Here is a 20,857-nt window from a genome sequence, read left to right on the forward strand (position 1 = left end):
AGGAAACTTTTAGAACTCATAAGTGAATTCAGTAAAGTAGCAGGTTACAAGATCAATGCTCATAAATCCAATGCATTTTTATACATAAGTGATGAATCTTCAGAAAGAGAAATTAGGAAAACTACCCCATTCACAATAGCATCGAAAAAAATAAAATACTTGGGAATCAATCTCACAAAAGAGGTGAAAGACCTCTACAATGAGAACTACAGAACACTAAAGAAAGAAATTCAAGAAAACCTTAGAAGATGGAAAGATCTCCCATGTTCCTGGATAGGCAGAATTAATATTGTCAAAATGGCTATACTACCTAAAGTGCTATATAGATTCAATGCAATTCCAATTAAAATCCCAATGATGTACCTTGCAGAAATAGAGCAAGCAATTATGAAATTCATCTGGAAGAATAAAAAACCTAGAATAGCTAAAGCAATCCTCAGTAGCAAGAGCGAAGCAGGGGGTATTGCAATACCAGATCTTCAACTCTACTACAAAGCAATAGTAACAAAAACGGCATGGTATTGGTACCAAAATAGACAGGTAGATCAATGGTACAGAATAGAGGACATGGACACAAACCCAAATAAATACAATTTTCTCATACCAGACAAAGGTTCCAAAAATATGCAATGGAGAAAAGATAGCCTCTTCAACAAATGGTGCTGGGAAAACTGGAAAACCATATGCAATAGAATGAAATTAAACCCCTATCTCTCACCCTACACAAAACTCAACTCAAAATGGATCAAGGACCTCGGAATCAGACCAGAGACCCTGCATCTTATAGAAGAAAAAGTAGGTCCAAATCTTCAACTTGTTGGCTTAGGATCAGACTTCCTTAACAGGACTCCCATAGCACAAGAAATAAAAGCAAGAATAAACAACTGGGATAGATTCAAACTAAAAAGCTTTCTCTCAGCAAAGGAAACTATCAGAAATGTGAAGAGAGAGCCTACGGAGTGGGAGAATATCTTTGCCAACCATACCTCAGATAGAGCGCTAATTTCCAGAATCTATAAAGAACTCAAAAACTCTACACGAAGAATACAAATAATCCAATCAACAAATGGTCTAAGGAAATGAACAGACACTTCACAGAAGAAGATGTACAAGTAATCAACAGATATATGAAGAAATGTTCAACATCCCTAGTAATAAGGGAAATGCAAATCAAAACTACCCTAAGATTTCATCTCACCCCAATTAGAATGGCGATTATCAAGAATACAAGCAACAATAGGTGTTGGCGAGGATGTGGTGAAAAAGGAACACTCATACATTGCTGGTGGGGTTGCAAATTAGTGCAGCCACTCTGGAAAGCAGTGTGGAGATTCCTCAGAAAGCTTGGAATGGAAACACCATTTGACCCAGCTATCCCACTCCTTGGCCTATACCCAAAGGACTTAAAATCAGCATACTACAGAGATACAGCCACATCAATGTTCATTGCTGCTCAATTCACCATAGCCAGATTGTGGAACCAACCTAGATGCCCTTCAGTTGATGAATGGATAAAGAAACTGTGGCATATTTATACAATGGAATATTACTCCGCAATGAAGAATGATAAAATTATGGCATTTGTAGGCAAATGGACGAAATTGGAGAATATCATGCTAAGTGAGATAAGCCAATCTCAAAAAACTTAAGGACGAATGATCTCGCTGATAAGCGGATGAGGACATATAATGGGGGGTGGGAGGGGTTAGCATTAGGTTTAGGGTTAGGTTTAGGGTTAGGGATAAGGAGAGCGGTAAGAATGAAGGAAAGAAGGACTGTATAGAGGGAAAAGAGGGGTGGGAGGGGTGGGGGGGAAGGGAAAAAAATAAACATCATTGCCCTATGTAAACGTATGATTACACAAATGGTATGCCTTGACTCTATGTACAAATAGAGAAACAACATGTATCCCATTTGTATACAATTAAAAATAAAAAAATAAAAAAATAAAAAATAAATAAATAAATAAATAAATAAATAAATAAATAAATAAATAAAATAAAGGTAAAAAAAGAGAGAGAAAAAAAATGAAAATCCATATAAAATTATTTTAACTCATCAGTGGGGAAAGGCATTGCAAAACTGGTAGTCCCACTGGAAAACAAAGGTTACCTGAAAAAAAGATTATAAGTATCTAAACTGTGTTCATGGATACTATCACAGTTACATAAAAAAAATACATAGAAAAACTGAAATGGACTACAGTCAACTATTGTAATAGATGCTCCTAGGTAGTTTTTAAAAAGCTGAAAGTGGTGATGGATTACCAGTGCTAAAAAAAAAAAAAAGTCAAATTTTATATAAATAGTGCCTTAATATTTTATTAGTGATAATTCTGCAGCATAGCAGCAAGGAGGGACATGATGCTTCAGAGAGATGTAAAAATAAATTTCCTCCTCATTTAATAGATCATCTTCTAAGGAAATATTCAAAACATATTAAATTCATATTTAGGATCCCCCATGTCTGTGCTCCCATCTTCCTCTCTCTCCTGCATTAGAAATCTCCTGATTTCTAAGTACTTAAGGTCACTGCAGCACTAGGTCTGTGCAAAAGCATGAAGTGCCCTCTGATATGAAGTCAGCACCCCTGCCACCAGTCCTCAATCAAAACATTCACTCCTCTAGGAGTCATAAGGTATTTGGAAAAAAGCAATATCATGAGGCTGATTCATATTATTTTGTGTGAATAATAGCTGCTTAGTTACATCAGAAACATTTTAAAGAGAAATATGAATAATGTGCCTAATTTTTAAAAAAATTTCACGTGACACTAAAATGGTTTCAGTGGTAGAAAGGTTATCACAAAGGAAAATTATTCTTGCCTGGGAAATTCATTGGTGAGTTCTTCAGTTTCCAAGTTCATTGCACATTCATTTCCCACTGTTGAGATCCCAGAATGTGTAATGTGCTTTGCTTACAATAACTCCTTACATTTCAGGGCAGGGGACAAGGGGCACCATTGTTTGTTATGTGAGTGTCATCACCGTATTTAAGTCGGTTTTCACAACTTCCATCTGCCTGCTGATGAATTTTTTAAAGCGAGGCTAGGGATTTTGGCCATCCAGGGATGAATGCCTCCAACACAGAAGTACTCATTGAACAGTTGTGTGAGAATGAAGAAATGATGAGTGGCCAATAGGAGAATAAGTTAAAGTTGTAACAATCTTTAAAATTATCTCAGATTAAATTTATTTCTGATTTTTACTATTTTGGTACCCGGCTGCCCAGTGAGGCAGTGACCCACTGCCTTTGCAAGCTAAGAATTTTCTGAGTGAAAGGATCAAGAAATGATTTAATAGTCAAGTGTGAGGTTGCTATAGCCAGGGGAAGAGATGTGTCCTGAAAGAGGAAAAACAAGAAGTAAAACAAAAACCAATACATTCTAGAAAATATTAGAAGATTGTCTCTTCTGGTACTTAATCTGGAAATTGTTCTTCCAGGACAGGGCATTGTACCCCTCTCCTATATAACCTAAATTATAGAGAGGAGAGCAAAACTAAGAGAGAACACTTCAGAGAGAAGTGTTGACATAGAGAAGGCAGTGGCCTTCTGAGACAGCTCTTAACAGATTGAAATGCTGCAACCTCTAGTTCTACATGGATCTTTCCAAAAGCAAAGAACAGTAGTTAGAGATGTACTACTAGGAAAAATACGGTAGGCTGAAATTTTAACCTTAAGCAATTGCATTTACAAATGGTAAGCACTTAGTAAAAATGCCATGACATAAACTAACAAACAAAAACCTACCATGGAAATATGATAAGGAATTGTCTGCTGAGGAGAGATTGAATTTAACTCCAGACCCACCTTATATGCTATCTCAAGTTTGCATATATTTTTTCTTAAACTATTTTTATTAGCTATTAATATTTCTAATACTGTAGTGAGTTTTTTTTACATCCTTTAATAATTCTACAGTGGCTTTTATAGTCTTTTATTAAAAATGTCTACAGATCATCCATAATTGTGATCAGTTATTTTGCCCAGAGGGGACCACATTTGTAATGATACCCTTGCCAGATTATTTTATTTCCAGGAATTGCTTTATATTACATATAGTTCCAAAGTTAACTAATCATGTTTATAAGAGATAAGATCAGGTTTGCTATGAGGAATTGTACTGTCTTTCCACTATTTAACACTCAATAACTAATCACAGTCATACATCAATAGCATTATTAATGATGAGGCATATAAATCACTAAACCTTGCATGTTTGGGTCACATAAGGTGAACTCTGTACTTTGGGTCACATAATATGAATGCATAAGAAAGATCTAACTTAGAAACAGACAAGAGACAACTTCATATAAAGTAAAGGTTATTTGATGAAAAGCATTATGATCCTTCATGAAATCTTTCAATACTAGAAAACAATAGACAATTTAACCATTTCAATAGTGAGAAAAGACTGGATGGAAAATTTCTCATGTTATTATCAGAAAGAGAGAGATTAAGAGAGAGAAAGAGAGACTCTGCATCTGTACATAGCATGAGTGTTTGGTAAAGTATCCAGAGAATTAGGTTGGTGCAGTATGGAAAATACCTTTGAAATACCTTTTTCCAGCTTCTGTCCTATATTCGAACAGCAAAATCATCTAAACAAGCATTCGTTCATTCACTCATTCATTCATTCATTCATTCACTCAACAAGTGGATTTACTGAGTGTCTCCCCTATGCCATACATAGTTCTAAGCTTTCAGGATCCAGAGAAGAAAGTGGCAGAAAATTCCCTGCTCTCTTAGAGAATACATTATTATAGCAGACCACCAGACAAGAAACAAACATGAACGAGTGCGAAAACCAGATCAGGAAAAAAGTGGCATAGATCATATGAAGCTTCTGGAAGCCTGGGGGTGAGCCCTTAGGAGTAGCAAGGCAAGGACTGGTTTCTTGATAAAAAGAAATTAAAATGTCAATAGTCTAGGAACTGGTTATACAGGATCCCCTCCACCTCCCATAGCTCTCCTGCTGACCGTATTTTGCCATTTCACTTGTTATCATTGCTCCACTAAAATGCTGAAATGCCAGTCAATAAACTATTATTGAGGTCCCACTACGTTCTCAGCACCAGTATGACTAGAAAATGTGGTTGGGTTCAAATAACTAATTTCACTGCTGTGATAAAATAGAAGGTGAGGAATACACTTAAGTCAATAAATAGCTCAAATCTTCTTGCTCTGGAAGGTGCTTTTCAGTTTTAGCTTCCCAAATCCATTCATCCCTCACATATGTGAGTTCCGGGAATTCCTCCAAGAGGAGGCATCATTTATTGCCACTAGATGGCACCAATTATTTTCAAAATTTTAGGCAAAAAAAAAAAAAAAAAAAAAAATCTTTTTTCTAGGTAATGACCACATTTAAAATGGAAGAACGCTACTTAGTCCCACTATTAATAAACTATTATTGTTTTGTTAATAATTTTACCATAGGATGGCAATAAATATGGTATGTTTATTCACTCATATACTAATTTATTCAATGTATATTTATTCCAAAAAATTTTTAAATGTGTTGTCTTTGGATATATGAAAAGGAAATCATAATTGAATATGCTAGTATTATTTGAATGTATAAAAATCAGGATCAAATATAGCTGATAAAATATATTATGACTATACATATATATTAAAAAGTTTTCCAGAAAGTGATTTTAATAAAGAAAAAATAATTTTATTTTAGAAAAATTTCCCATTGCATCTCTCAAAAATAAATCATATTTTCATATTGTAAAAACCATGGTATTTATTCATTACAATTAATTGTAACAAAAACTATTGCAAAATGTTAAAATGGGATAGGGATTATCTAAATATATATAATTTAGTTACAGTCTGTACAAAACTTTAGTATGTTTAGCTTCATAAAATTTGATGGATAAAAATTTGGATGTTAAATATACATCTTTATCATATTATTTCCCTGTTTTAAAAAAGTAAATTTACAGTGTCATTAAAATATTATGGAAAAATTTTCTAAAGAAAAAGAGCTTGAAATATTCTCATTTATCAAAAAAGTGGTTGGTAAATATTCAAAGTATGTTTATTCAGAAACAAAACAGAACCATTCTCACATCACCATTAAAAACATGGTGATTCCAGAATAAATACAACCTGTTTTTACATTAGTGCAAATAAAATGAGTGCAATAGTAAAATGAGAGTATACATTAAATGCACTAAAAAGTACAATATGCTGCATGAATATGTTAATTACTTAGGAGAAAAATAAAATTTTATGTTTATTATGCTAACAAAAGTATTTTTAAAATCTAAACATCCTTGCTACTTCAGCATGAAAAATGTGTCTCAAATTCACTGCTAATTTGACTATCACTATATTTCTTTCACTTAAGATAGTCAAAAATAATACTCACTTTAATATCTTTCAGAGTCTTTTGCCTTGTATTAAAGAGCATTGTAAATTTCTGGTCTTCCTCAAAGATTCTCTCTTCACAGTCTTTTTTCTTGTCCATGAAATGATCAAATATAGATTGTGCATTCTCCCTTTTAAATCTTACAACTAAAAAGTTCTCCCTGTGAAGAAAGAATTTCATGTGCCACGAATCAATTCATGTTGCAATATTTAATGTTCACTTGTAAATGTTTATGATACATTTTAAAAGACACAATCTTACAGCTGAAAATGTTCTAGTTCCTTTCAAAACCCTATGTGAGTGTGTGTGTGTGTGTGTGTGTGTGTGTGTGTGTGTGTGTGATTTCTCACTTGTAAATAAATACATCCTGCTTCAGAGGCAAAATAACATTGATAGTGAACTCAGCAGTTACCAAGGAACACTTCTAGTAGAAAAAGCATCAGAAAGTGCTTAGAACCATACTGGCAACAATGAACAAGCTTAAGAAATAATTGCCAGAGTTAAGCAGCAACCCAGAATAAGCATACCTGCCAAAGCTCAGCAGTCTTATGCCACCCACATTAGCTGATGCTTCTACAGATATAGAAAATTAAATCACTAGCACAGCTAACTCTAAAGGCAGCAAGGCTAACATTCTTGGAAAGGTTCAAATATTAAAGTGCTTTTAATAACATATCATTTAATACAACAAAATCCCTATGGAATAATAATTGTTATAGCCATGTGCAGTTGAGGAACCTAAATGCACAATTAGGTTGTATATCCTTCAAGTAGGTAGTAAATGACAGAACCAGAATTCAAGTTCAATCTGTCTTTCTCTGCTTGACTCAGCAGTGGTATACTGAGTACTCGGCTTTCTGTCTTCACCATGGCTATTTACAGAATTTGGAAACAGGGCTCCTTGCTCACATTTAGTACATAAGAGCCTCTTTTACATGGAATAAAGTTCTCTTTCATCTGCCTTCCTCTTTTTCTTCCATTTCTTCATTCATATCAACAACACCCCAAATTCCTAAGGGATGACTTATTTACGTATCCAATAATATTGACATTGTGGAGCACAGGGAACAAAATAAATTCCTACTGGAGGAAGCAATATGACCTGAAACATAAAACGTTCCCAGATGCCCCTGACAAACACTGCACTATTTTGACATGCACTTTGTTCTTTACACTAAGTTTTTCGAGATTGGATTGTATTCAATAGAGTATTACATTAATTATATGACTCACTATATGTGTATGTGTGTATACATTTATCTACATAAATCACATTTCTCATAATAATAAAAATAGAAAATTCTGGTCTTATGGGTCTAGTTTTGATCTTTCTACTTCCTGGCTATGAAGCAATTATAAAAACCAAATGAGAACCAAGGATAGCTTTGTTTATTATGGTTAACATTCCATTTTATTTGTCTCACATATACAAGATTTGTCTCTAACAAGCTCTCTTGCCACTTGAAGGTGCACTTTTCATTTGCCATTTCTTTGTCTTTGTTGGGGCCCATGACTAGGTCTAATATGCGTTCTCAATAAATAATTAATAATTTGATAAGGTCACCTATTGAAAATACCAGGCGACTACTCCTAACACAGCCTGTCTGCAGTCAACTTTCTTGGCAATCCCAGTTTAGAACGCTGGTATGCACAGTTGAGAAAGGCACATAGGTTGGAACAGAATGAAGCGAAACTGGAGCTGGTCCTACCACTAATTGGCTGTGTGATTGTAAGACAGTCATTTAAATTTCCTAAGTCTTTGTTTTCTTAACATTTATTAGGAAATAATGTATAATTTAAGAATTTGCTGTGAGAATTAGATGAAATGAGGGAGAGATTGCCCAACAAGTGCCTGATCCTTTGTCAACATAGCTTTAAATATTACTGTATGTCATCCATCATGGACATTATTAGTCTTTAACTCTTGTTTTCAGAGCGATACCCCAATATTGGCTTAATCTTTTTTCTCCTTTGCCTGTGGGAAGGCAGAATCTTGTCAAGACTAGAGAGGGAATTGATTCACTGGGACCTGACTACCAAACTTATCTGAAAAGCACTATAATGTAGCCATAGTGTAGAAGAATAGATTATGACAAAAATAGTAATAATCCTGAAGAAAATCTTCATCAGCTCCTTATTTAGGCTTTTATAAGTTTAGTGTAAATTACATAATTTTAAGTTTACACTTTCAAATCCCATTATATTGTTATGAGTGTTTAAAAATGCAGAGAAATGACTTTCAAAGTAAAATTTATGTTTCCTTGCTTTTTTTTACAAGACACACCGAATATAATTTAGTTTTTTTTTTTTTTCAGATAAAGACTGTATAAGCATATGGAAAAAGTTTTTTTAACCTGAAGGTTATTGCTACACAAATCCTTTTTTGTGCATTGATTTGACTCCACTAACGTACATAGTATCAGGCTATGCATTCCTTTTTTTTTTTTAAGCGTATTTATCCCTCAAGTAATATGATTGTGTAATGTTTATAATAACCTTCTATATTTAAATCAAACTATCATTCCTAAATGTGATCAGCACATATTCCTCCAATAGGTCTCTAAGCCAAGTTCTTAATGTTTTTTAAAAATAGGAAATAAGAACCAAAAGAATGGAAGAGGACATGAGTTCCAGGTGAGGGTCCATGGACACCCTGTGAACTACAGAGTGTGGTCCTTCTCCAAGTCAGCCATATTTCCTGGCCAGGTTTAGCTCCAACTGATGAGGTAACTGAATAAGAAGATTTTGAGAACTGTGTGATTGAACTGTGAGACTTTACAGAATATCTATTCCTAAAGTTTTACCTCACAACTTTAACAAAAAATGGTTAGGTAAAAAAGAACCATAAATTATTAAAAATGGCACATAAATACTGAGAAATAAAAGAATATTTTAATATCATAAAAAAGTTCATATACTTGAGAAAGGAGACACATCTCCATTTATTAATAAAATAATAAATCTAAGGGAGCCATGAAGAATGAAAGCAACTTATAATTAAGCTTGTATAAACTGAAAGGATTAAATATCACATATGTATTCAGCATAAAATTATGATGGAAAATGTAGATCATTTTAAGAATAAAATTTAAATATGAGTTTTATTTCTTCTATCCATAATATGCATTCAGTTAATATTTGGATCAACTTTACTTACTTTAACTGTTCAATTTTCTTTTCAAAAGCTACATTTTCATCTTCCTGTTCTTTTAATTCTATTTTCAATTCACTTATTTTTACATTAAAAGCATATGTTTTGCCTTTAGTTGACTCTAACTCTTGAAAAACTGCTGAACGTTTTTCCTGAAAAAAATTCAGGGATGTTTTATTTAAATATTTAAATTTTCAAATCTTTGCAATTTAGGAGGAGACACAATTACATTGACTGTGTGAAAAATTAGAAACAAATAGTAACTTTCTATCAGTTTAGGCAACTCTCACGATTCCTTGTTTTACTAATATAAAGTCTATTTAATAAAGCTTACTGTTAAAAATTAAGTTTAAAATGATGATGATGATGATGATGATGATGAAGAAAATCACTCTAAGACTTCCAATGCTGATTAATCTTTTAGGTATTTCACTGTATTAATACCTCTGTTCTCCACTACATTGTGGCAAGACAAGATTTTAACCTCCATTTATTCATTAGCAATTCTCACTATTCTAAGACAGCACCTCCTCTGCAAACCTTCCCTATTCCCTCATCAGGCCCTGCCCCACCCCATCCTCTCACACAGTACTGCACTACTTTTATGGCTGTGCTCACAATATGCTGAGGTGTCTCTTTTCCGGTCTATTCCCTCCCTTGGCTAAAAACAATACTGACTCTGCCAGTTAAGTTTGGGGTCAAACTCCATCTCCGATTGAGATGGAGGTTTGCTTTTATCTAACTAATATTTTAAAGTATTCTTGATGCTCAGTTTGGGAAAAAACAAAAAGAAAGAAACACATAGATGGACATGAACCAAATATGAATGGTAACTTCAAGAAACTCAGGAGAACCATTTCATTCTTACAGGGCCCTTGAGGCATGGAAGAGAAATGCTGCTTGGAGGTTATGCAGATACTACTATAATGCAGGTCACAATGTCCTTTATGAAATGAAAATAAAAATACAAATCTTGAAAAATTAATTTTGGGCCTTGAACTGTACTTCTGATCCATGTATCTCTTATGTGAACAGTCGCTCCAATATGGTGTCACCTGACTTAGAAACTGTAAGCTCCAGGTTATCTTCACCAATGAAAACACAATGGATCAATTTTCTCTGGGAAAATAGAGCATCATTTTTCCATGTACAATGAATTATTTTATTTAAACCAACAAACTAAATAGAGGCCTTGCACACAGGCCAGCGCTAGGATGAATTTTTAAAAAGTGACTTCATTTGGCTAAGTGAAGATATTTCTGGAGGACAAGATCACACTGGAAGTTGGTTTAGAATTTAAAGAATTGTATCTTTTTATTTTTTTGAATATCAACCTACATAACCAAATTATATTATAAATTAATATTAAAATAACTATGCTACATCAATGATTCAAAGTACTACATCTGAAAAGAAACTATTTACTTGTTCATAAGCATATTTATGTTAAATGTGAAATTTTGTAGTTTCAAACTGTCAGATTGGTGGATTTGGAACTAAAACAATAGATCTATGGCAATAGAAGTTTCCATTCATTAAATAAAACTACAATAATGTTATCTTTTACTAAGTTCAATTTCAACTCCTTTTTCTCCATTTCTTCTTTTCTTTTTCCTTCCCTCCTTCTTCCCTCCCTCCCTCCCTTCCTTCCTTCCTTCCTTCCTGTTTTAGATCATTCAGGCTGCCAAAACAATATACCTCAGAACAGGAAATACATAAACAACATAAATTTATTTCTTACAGTCCTAGAGACTGGAAAGTCCAAGAAAAAGGCACCAACAGATTTGGTGTCTGGTGAAGACCACTCTGTTTCAAAGATGGCACTTCCTTGCTGCGTCTTCATATGGTAGAGGGGTGGACAAGCTCACTTGGGCCTATTTTATAAAGGCATTAATACTAATCACAAAAGTGGAGAGAGCCCTCATGAATTAATCACTTCCCAAACGCATCAGGAATCGTTTCAATATATGGATTTTGGAGGGACACAAACATCCTTTTTTCCTTTCCTTCCTCCACCCTCCCTTTGCTCTTTCCTCTTTCTTTCCGTTTCCTCTTTTTCATTTCTTCCTTAAAGCTCCAGGCAATAGAAGCCTGCATGGCAGTTACAGAAAACAGTAGACTTCTGTGTTAAACCAATATGAATTTTGCTTTGAATTTTATCCTGAATAGGGGCTATGGCCCTGAAAAACTAGACCAGTGGAAAAGATAAAAAGAATGCATGTGTGTATGTGCTTATGTGCACAGAGGGTCCACTTAGTGCAAAAAATGAGAAATGCAAGGCATTCATTTAACATTAAACTTGATCGACTAGTTTTCATTGACACAGAGAAACTGTAAATTCAAACTTTTTGAAATTTAATTTCTCACCCCAGTTTCTATTAGTGCCTCACGGGCTTTCTTCCCCTTTCTTCGCAATTTTTTCTTTGTTTTTTCCACCTTCTTTCTAACAAATTCTCTTCTTTCAATTATGTCGTTCAGTAACTAGAAGACATTCCAATATTAAGTTGTACAACATTTACAACTCAATTTTAATAGTTTAGACCAAATAGTACCTAAATGACTGTTTTAATAATGACAATATTTGTTTCAGTAGAGGGAAAGAATCACTACATGGATTACGAAAACATAGTATAATATCCCAAATCTTAATATTCTATTTGTATTACCTGAGAGAACCAAAATCTAATCCACTTTAGTTAAGAAACAAAAACAAATAAAATTTCATAGAAAATACTAGATCTCATTATGATATTTAAGATTCTTTACCAAAATTACAGGTCTAAAGCACAAATTTCCAACAATTATGACTAAAAAGTGTATAAGAACATACTTTTCTGGAGTTTGTGCCAAATGACTTGTTTTTAAAATTTAGTATCTATTAAAATACAATAAAATTAAAAATGATCACTGAAGTACAAGAAGATGTAAAAACCTTGGCTATTACAAACTAAGGGGAAACAAATTCATTAATCTTTTCTGGAATTCATTATCATACTCAGACAATTACACTGATGCTTTTGATGTAATTAATAAATTTGTATCATTAATGTTTAAGGGGAGCCATTACTGAAATAATGTATCTCACTAGGTGTTACTACTGGTTACATAATCGTTACATGATCACTAGGATAGCATTGACAAGCCCTGAACAGTTCTCAGAACTTGTTACTTCTGTGTATTGTGACCTTGTACAAGTGAGCCAACCTGGTTAGTACCAAGTTTTCTCAAGTTTATGATACAAGTAGACTCCCTCTTGTCTGTTTCATGGGTGGGGGCTTTGAGAATCAAAATAATACCAATGCTTTGTAAATCACAATTTTTTAAAATGAAATCAATTTGAAAATTATTTATGACTGGGAATATAAAGTTACATCATCATTTGCAAAGAAAATAAATCTTGCACCAAAATGGCCCAAATAAATAAATGAATATCCTCCTTGCAGGGAAGGACAAGAATGTATAACTCTTACCACACCCTCAACATCTCCATAAGACTAATGATCCAATGTATACATATTTTTCTAGTAAATTTTTCTTTGGGAAGGGCTAATAATATTAGTTATTGCCATGAAGTTATAATTTTGACAATATTTTATCAATGTTTGCTTTATTTTTCATCCTATCTTCACTTGTACATGCATCAAAAATTTACCACGAGAATGCCAAGATATATTAATATTCAAGTAAACATAACTTCAGCATTTCATCAGGAAGCTGTGAAGACTCTGAATTATGTTTTCTACAGTGGGAAATCACACCAAATAAGTCATTGCTCACCCATCTGAAAACTGCTCTTCCTACATACACACTAAGATAGAGTGTGGGGTTCTAAGAAATAGGTGTTGCTAGGTAGTTCCAGTGTACATCTGTGGAGCAGTCCTGAAAGGGTTACTTAGTGTGTTCAAGATGTTCCTAAGTGAAGTCATAATTTCCCAAATAATAACGTGAACTCACATGTCTAATTTAGGGACCTAAATAGTCCTACAAATTAGTTTCTGGATTAATGATAAATGCTTACATTATACTGTTCTTGATGGAGAGTTTCAAGGTGTACAGCATCACTTTCTAGTCGGAGCAGAGGTTCTTGGATTTCTTGCAGAGCTAGAGCATATACTGCTTTCTGTCTCAAAAGTTCTTTCTTCTCATTCATCTGATCATCTTGAACAGAATATATTTTTTTCTGCCAGCAAAGATTTTAAATAATTCATTGTTATTAATTTTCCATTTATGCCCAGTAATTAATAAATTACTCATTTATTAAGCCCCATTCTATAGCCAGGTAGTCATCTTTTGGTTATCTGAAAATCAAATGATAGACTACACCATAAAAAGCAATAGGCATAAATATACTATATTTAAGGAGGGCATAGCTATGGAGGGCACAGTTTTTGTTAGAAGAAATGAGAGAAAATTTTAACAGACAATAAAATTAAACACTTAAATGAGGGTTAGGGGACAATAAGTTAGAGAATCCACTGACAACTCATATCAGAACTCAGGTCATTACTGCCTTCTAAGACCACATAAGATCAATCAATAAATAGAAAGTTAATAAGAAATATTGAGCAAAAATGTCTGAAAACACTAAAAAAAGATTATTGAACAATATGTATAAAGTCACAGAAAAAAATCACAAAATTTGTCTTTGCTGCAAAAAGTACCAAAGGCAAAAATAATTCACATAACACTATTTTAAACTGCTTTGTCTCTCGGTTTTATTTTTCTTATAATGATAATAATGACTTCACATATATATGTATTTCTAATGTGGAAGCATTCTAGAACCATTACATGGGTCAAAAAAACCTGACCTGAGTTCCAAAGGATATTCAGGTGGTAGATAAAAATTAAAAAAAGTAAAGTTAGTTTTGCTAGTTATCATGCTTTTCTTTCAAAAACTTTACATATAAATATTATAGTGTACTTTTACTTTCGGGGTTAAATAAAGAAATTCCAGTGAGAGACATTAAAGTAAAGAAAACATAACATCATCATAAAGCAAACTAAAGAGTTAGACACTTAGGAATAAGATCCCACTGCCCTTTTACTAGACTGGCAGAAATTCCCATTAAGCCACAAAATGAGATATGTGTATGGGAGGTCAGTTTCTTTATGCATGATCAGACACTGCTAGTTGTACACAGAGGGCAACTGTCATCAGCTAAGAAGAGAAAACTGCTGGCTTGCAAACCAAGCAGTGACAAGATGCCTCATTACAGGCAAATTTAAAATGCTAAGTAAAATGCAAATTAAAGGAAGAATGAAATATCAAAACCAAATGAGTATTACCTGAATCATCATCCCAGCAGCAATTTGACTTCGAATACGTCTTTTCAAGAAATCTTCTCTATTCTATGTCATGAAATTTTTAAAAATGGTGGTATTACTCACAATTAAAACACATTTTGAAGGATAATTGCAAATACATGACACATTTTACTTGTGTTGTAATAGCGAATAAAATGTTCACTATAATTTATGTATTATAAAAAATTTAAAAACCTTAATGTTATTTGAAGTAAAGTAATTAAGTGATATAACACCAGGAAAGAAACACACTACAGAATTTCAGTTTCATTCAGTTTATACCTGAAGAGTCCTGAAGGTTAAAAAAAAAAAAAAAAAAACCCAGGATAATCAGAATAAAATCTAGACAGTCATAGATTCCCTGAAGGAAAAAAAAAAAAAAACTATCTGATTACTTTTAAATATTAACTTTCGGAACGATCACAACTTTGAAAACAACATGAATAAAATTCAAATGTGAAGGTTGCAAAATGTAATGGGATTCACCAAATTGTCCTTAATTATTAGAGTTTTGCTTTAAATTATCACACATACCCAAAATGGGAAGTAGTTCATAAAGTTCCTCCTACTATAGGATTACATCTTAGAACCCCTTATTTTAGAGAGGAAATGGCCTGAATTTAGGCTATCATCCAGATTCAAAAGAGTTATGTTTTGGAAAGCGGAAAAGAGAAGTTCAGCTATGTGTTTAATTTCCCTGCTTCATTACTAAGTTTGTCTTCACATCCTACAGAAAATATAAAGAAATAAGCATGTAGGGTTTTCTTCCAACTATTCCCCCACTTGGTACATCCATTAAGATTAAGATTGTGCTTTCCTAAATAAAAGAATAATTCCAAAGAAAAAATATCAAGGTGATAAGTAAATCAATAACTTTAATATAATATTTTACCTAAGAGTATATTCACATCTAAAACAAAAGCAATAATATATGTTGATAATTAAAAGAAATTAGAAGTTCCTTCTAACATGATAACAGATATAGTTTATCAATTTATTAAATAATGCAAAGGGAATGAAATTTTAAAATGTTTCAATATCCTGGAGAAAAATATATTACATTCAACAATACAGTTTCACATTTGACCTTTGTCAGAAACTAATTGAAAAGTGGGACTGGGCATAGAGGCACCTGCCTGTAAACCCAGAGGCTTGGGAGGCTGAGGCAGGAGAATTGCAAGTTCAATTCCAGCCTCAGCAACTTAGCAAGGCCCTAAGCAATTCAGTGAGACCCTGTCTCTAAATAAAAATTACAAAAAAAAAAAAAAAAAAAAAAAAAAATGGCTGGGGATGTGGCTCAATGGTTAAGTGCCCCTGAGTTCAATCCCTGATACAAAAAGAAAAGAAAAATGTGGGGACTTGGGGGCATGGAGTTTTCTGTTGGAATGATGAGTTGGTGAATAGGAAGGCATGAAGTTGAAGCTAGAAACAACTATTAGATTTTTCAAGATCCTTTTTTCATTAAGAAAATGAGTGAAGGGTGTGAAGCAGTGTGTTCTAGAAAGATTGCTCTGGCTGCAACATGAGGAATTGGTGATGTGTTACCTTAAAATTCATTTATTCTTTACAGTCATTAAAATTGTCAACTCATGAGAGAGTAACCAACTGTTTAAATGAATCTAAGTCTCTTAACTTTGAGAAATAGTGTATAGAAAGAACGTGTGGAAATAAGGTTAAAATAAACTGTAGGCAGCAAAGAAATTATAATAACATGGACAAGCAATTTGAAGCTATAAGAGGAAAACAGTTGTACCTTTTTGAAAAGAAGGAAAAGAGTACATTTGAAATCTGTGTATCTATTTAAAAAATCAACTCTACTTGTTACCAATAGACAAACTGCACTCTTCCTAGAGAAACCATGTGGCGTTTCTGTCCAGAACTTCCAAAAGCTTCCCCAAGCTCTCTGCAGAGCACTGAAGCCCTGTGATTCAAAGGCAATGTCACATGACTGATCACCAGGAGAGAAAACATCTACCACTGGCTGAGCTGCCAATTTCACTCTTGCACCAGTCCCAAGGCCACAGGAGTGTTTCCAGATGCTCAAGACCTTCCTAGGATATTGTCCTCCTTACCAAAATCACAACTGGTCCATCAAGGCTCTGGAAAAGTACTTGGAAGCTGCACAGTTTCTAGGAGCACTACGGAGCTAGTAATACCTTCACAACACCCTGTAGTGTACCAATGTCTGATGTAAGGAAACATCTGGGGATCAAAGGTCTGAGGCCACAGAGTGCAACATCTGAGTGAGGTGACTTTGCTTCCCATCCTATTGTCTCAGGCAGTGCTCCTGCAAAGCTGACTCTGGATTGGAGTGCACAGGTGATTGATTATTAGCTCCCGTGTTTGGGTGAGGAATAAAATGGGACTGGGCAGAGAGATAGGCTGAGCTGCGATTTAGTCCCTATGACAGCATCAGTCAATCCCACAGGAAGCAAGAACGGGCTTTCAGATTTGTTCTAAGTAGAAGCAACATGGCAAGGCTACGCTCTTGTATGTAGCCATCAGATGCGGGCTACGAGGAAGGGGAGAGACCTCAAGCAAAGTGATCTAACAGACTCCTGATGGGGAATCTGGGAAGTTATGTCCACTGAGCAATACAAACACACAGCGCCTTAAATCCAGTCTTGAAGACTGGATTCAAGAATTCAGGTGAAAAAAAGTGACAATCTTCTAGTGGTGCCATAGTTGGTTCTGAAATAAAATCTACTGGGAAAGTTATGAGCTCTAGGGAAATTCTGCCTTAATTAAGCAACATGAATTATGTACCTGCTGAGAACAGAACCAGGATTAAATGAGCATAAATTACCAGGAGGTTGAATTAACATTAGAGCTAGAATACGACCTGCTTAGTAAAGTACTGACAGTACCATCATTGGAAAGGTTCGAAGAGGAAGAACTGGAGAACGACAGAGCTATAGCAGCTATAAAAAAAGGTTTCTGATTTAATATTATGGGTGCCACTTTTGAGAAGTTGCTGTATCCCAGGTCCTTTACCCAGTGTTTTGTACATAAAGGCAGCTCTTGTTTCATAGGGTTCTGTATTAATGGCAACCTATGCACATTGAGTTTATACAAATGAGGACCGGCTCAGGTGGGCACACATTGCAGTTAACATGGTGCTGTGCAAAAGTAGGGCTACTTGTATGTGTGCATGTGTGGGTGTTTGTGCATCTGTAAGTTATTCATCATATTTATTTAGTGACATAGCTACCGTGTTATCTTTCCCATCACTGTAACAAATACCTATATATCTGAGACAATCAACTTACAAAGAGAAAAGGGTTCATTTTGGCTTATGTTTGCAAAGGTTCAAGTCTACCATCATTAACCTCTTGATTTTAGACCTATGGTGAGGAAGTACATCACGATGACAGCATGTGGTGAAACAAAGTACTCATCTCAGGGCTGGGAAGCAAAAGAAAAAGAGGAAGATACTGGAGTCCATAATCCCCTTTAAGAGCATACCCACAATGACCCAAAGAGCTCCTACTAGACTCCACCTATTAAAGCTTCCACCATCTCCAAATAGCACCACACTAGAGACCAAACCTTCAACACTTGGGCCTTTTGGAGACATTGCAGATTCTATAGAAGCAACTACTATAATTTGAATTCAAAGATGACAAATTTGAGGTCACTGAGGTCATGGAGTTTATCACCAAGGACCCCGATGTTATAGCTTGTACATATTCTATAGCACTTCACAGTAAGCTCCCTCCTCTCTTTCCTCAGCATCCAGTGCTGTGTCGCATATTTGTTGAATGGATAATTTATTGAAAAATGGGTTCATGATGATTAACAAACAAACTGCACTTGGTCTCCAGGTTAAGAAATTAAAAATTTCAGGTTCTTTCAAACTCAACAGTAAGTTGCTGTTGTTTTGGGTTTTGTTTTGTGTTTTGGTTTTGTTTTTGTCTTGTCTTATATCATGAGAAATTCAGGGCCCACTCATCATGATCAGACAGATTTTTATTTGTAAGTGGCACCTCAAGAATGAGTGACATAATGAGGTCTATGAGACGTTTTTTTCCTGAAATGTGGGGAAGTGGGAGAGACTGTGAGAAGGTCAAGGAGGTTGACCCTGACTTAGTATTGCAGCAACACATATTCACGGAGTAGGAACCTGAATTGGATCTGAAGAAAGGCTGCCTTCTCCAGCAATGTGGCCTGTGGCCAGGCCTCTGAGTTCTTCAAACTGTCAGTTCATTGTAAAGGGAATGAAAGCTCAGAAAAGTTGCCAAGTCACCACTGTTCCAATAACTGGTTCACCTACGCATCATTAATAGATGCCCGGTCCACTGGGAGAATATTTGTTGGAGAAAAAAGTTTCAGATTCTTAAAATATCAATTTATTGGTTACTATTTCCAACTTGGATAACCAAAGTGCTTAACCTGAATCAGATCATTAGCAAACTAAAAGATCAATCTATACTGAGAGAAATTCTGCCAAGTAACTGGCCCTGACTCCTACGAAATGAAAGATCTAATTTTTTTAAATGTAAGAAACTACTATTTAAGAAGACAAAAATGTTGTAACAGATAAATGCCAGGCATGGTGCTCAAGTATGTAATAACAATCCATCGAACTAGAGAAATTTGCACATGGCCCACATATTTGTGCGTGTTAACAAGGTTTTTCTGTTGGATCTAAATCCACTCTTAATGGTGTTTTGTTTGTTTGTTTCTTCAGTATTGGGGGTTGAACTCAGGGGTGCTCTATCACTGACCTATACCCTCAGACCTTTCCATTTTATTTTTTGAGACAGGGTCTCACTAAATTGTTGCAGTTGGCCTTGAACTTGCTACAGGTGTGCCTTACAGCTCTTAGCAAATCTACTTTGTGATTTGCAATATGGAGCTGGGTGATCCTGTGAACCCTATCTTTTCCAGACGGAGTGAAGTTAGGGTTTTTCAGTGGAAGGACATACAAGGCACGGCAAGGAACTGTCCACCTCCTTGTTCCAATGGGCTGTTGTTATTCTCTCTTTCCTCCTACAGAACTGCTGTCAACAGGCACATGGGGAGATGGTGGCCCTGACCCTCTGATAAGGTTCTCTGCCCAGACATTTCACTCAAATCTCACCAAGTTTGTCCAGCACTGGCAGGTGGCTGTAGATGGAGACACGGCCATGCCTTCTGCCGGAAGACTCACTCTGCTTGTGGAGAGGGCAGCCTCTTCCACTCTCCTCCCTTCTTCCTTCTTCCTTTTTACACCCCTCTCCCCCACAGTCTTTGAGACAGTGACTGCTGCCCACATTTGCTGTTACTCAATTCTTTAGAGCAGAGGGTTCAACAACATTTTCGTAAAGGGTAAGAGAGTAAATATGTTAAGCTTCTCAGACCATAGGTCTCTACACAACTATTCAATTGTGGTTCTTTAGAAAAGGAATAAAAGAGATCCAAAGATCATGTTGAAGAGCTTGAAAGAAGCCTGCAGAATCACAACAGTTCTGCAGGAAATCCCTCAAGCTAAACATCACCTTTGACCTGGTTGCTGCCTGGTTTTAGCAGACAGAAACCAGAAGGTGGCAGCAGAGAGCTATTCTACCGGGAGGGACTCCTGTACTAGGGAAAGACCGCTGAAGATGGGACAGGCGCCCTGTTTATCTGCAAACACACTGGAAAAGAAAAAAGGGAGTAAACATCAACCATAAACAGAGCTCAGCTAGGAATCAAGGAGATAGCATCAGTTTATTTCCAGGGCAGAGAAAACCCCAGAAAAATGTTGGAAGACTCATGGAAGGTTGAAATCAAGAATGAAAGACTAAAATCTTAAAATTCTGGGATTTTTGCAAACAACTGTGGATTGCAATGAATTCCTGGGACACAGCTCTGGCTCTGACTGTGTGTTGGCCACATTATGGTGGCCAAGACTCTCTCAGGTCTAAAAATATTTTTTTTCTTTTTTCTTTACACTTGGAGTTTTTGTAAAAATGTTTTCTTTTGGGGGCGGACAGGGATTGTGACAGAGATTGAACTCAAACACTGAGCTATATCCCCAACCTTATTTTGTATTTTATT

The 20,857-nt window shown here is 35.0% G+C and overlaps 1 protein-coding gene across 1 annotated transcript in view; it reads right to left on the reverse strand.

The window, feature by feature from the left end:
- Window positions 1-20,857, reverse strand: part of Ccdc178 (coiled-coil domain containing 178) — a 356,910-nt gene that overhangs the window by 225,374 nt on the left and 110,679 nt on the right. Inside the window, exons 12-16 of the mRNA XM_047526223.1 lie at window positions 14,819-14,881; window positions 13,548-13,709; window positions 11,897-12,010; window positions 9,536-9,681; window positions 6,379-6,538 (exon numbers count right to left, since the gene is read on the reverse strand). Of these exons, the coding sequence (XP_047382179.1) occupies window positions 6,379-6,538; window positions 9,536-9,681; window positions 11,897-12,010; window positions 13,548-13,709; window positions 14,819-14,881 (645 nt within the window). The remainder of the gene's footprint in view (window positions 1-6,378; window positions 6,539-9,535; window positions 9,682-11,896; window positions 12,011-13,547; window positions 13,710-14,818; window positions 14,882-20,857) is intronic.

Source organism: Sciurus carolinensis, chromosome 15, assembly GCF_902686445.1.
Source record: "Sciurus carolinensis chromosome 15, mSciCar1.2, whole genome shotgun sequence".
Lineage (NCBI taxonomy): Eukaryota > Metazoa > Chordata > Mammalia > Rodentia > Sciuridae > Sciurus > Sciurus carolinensis.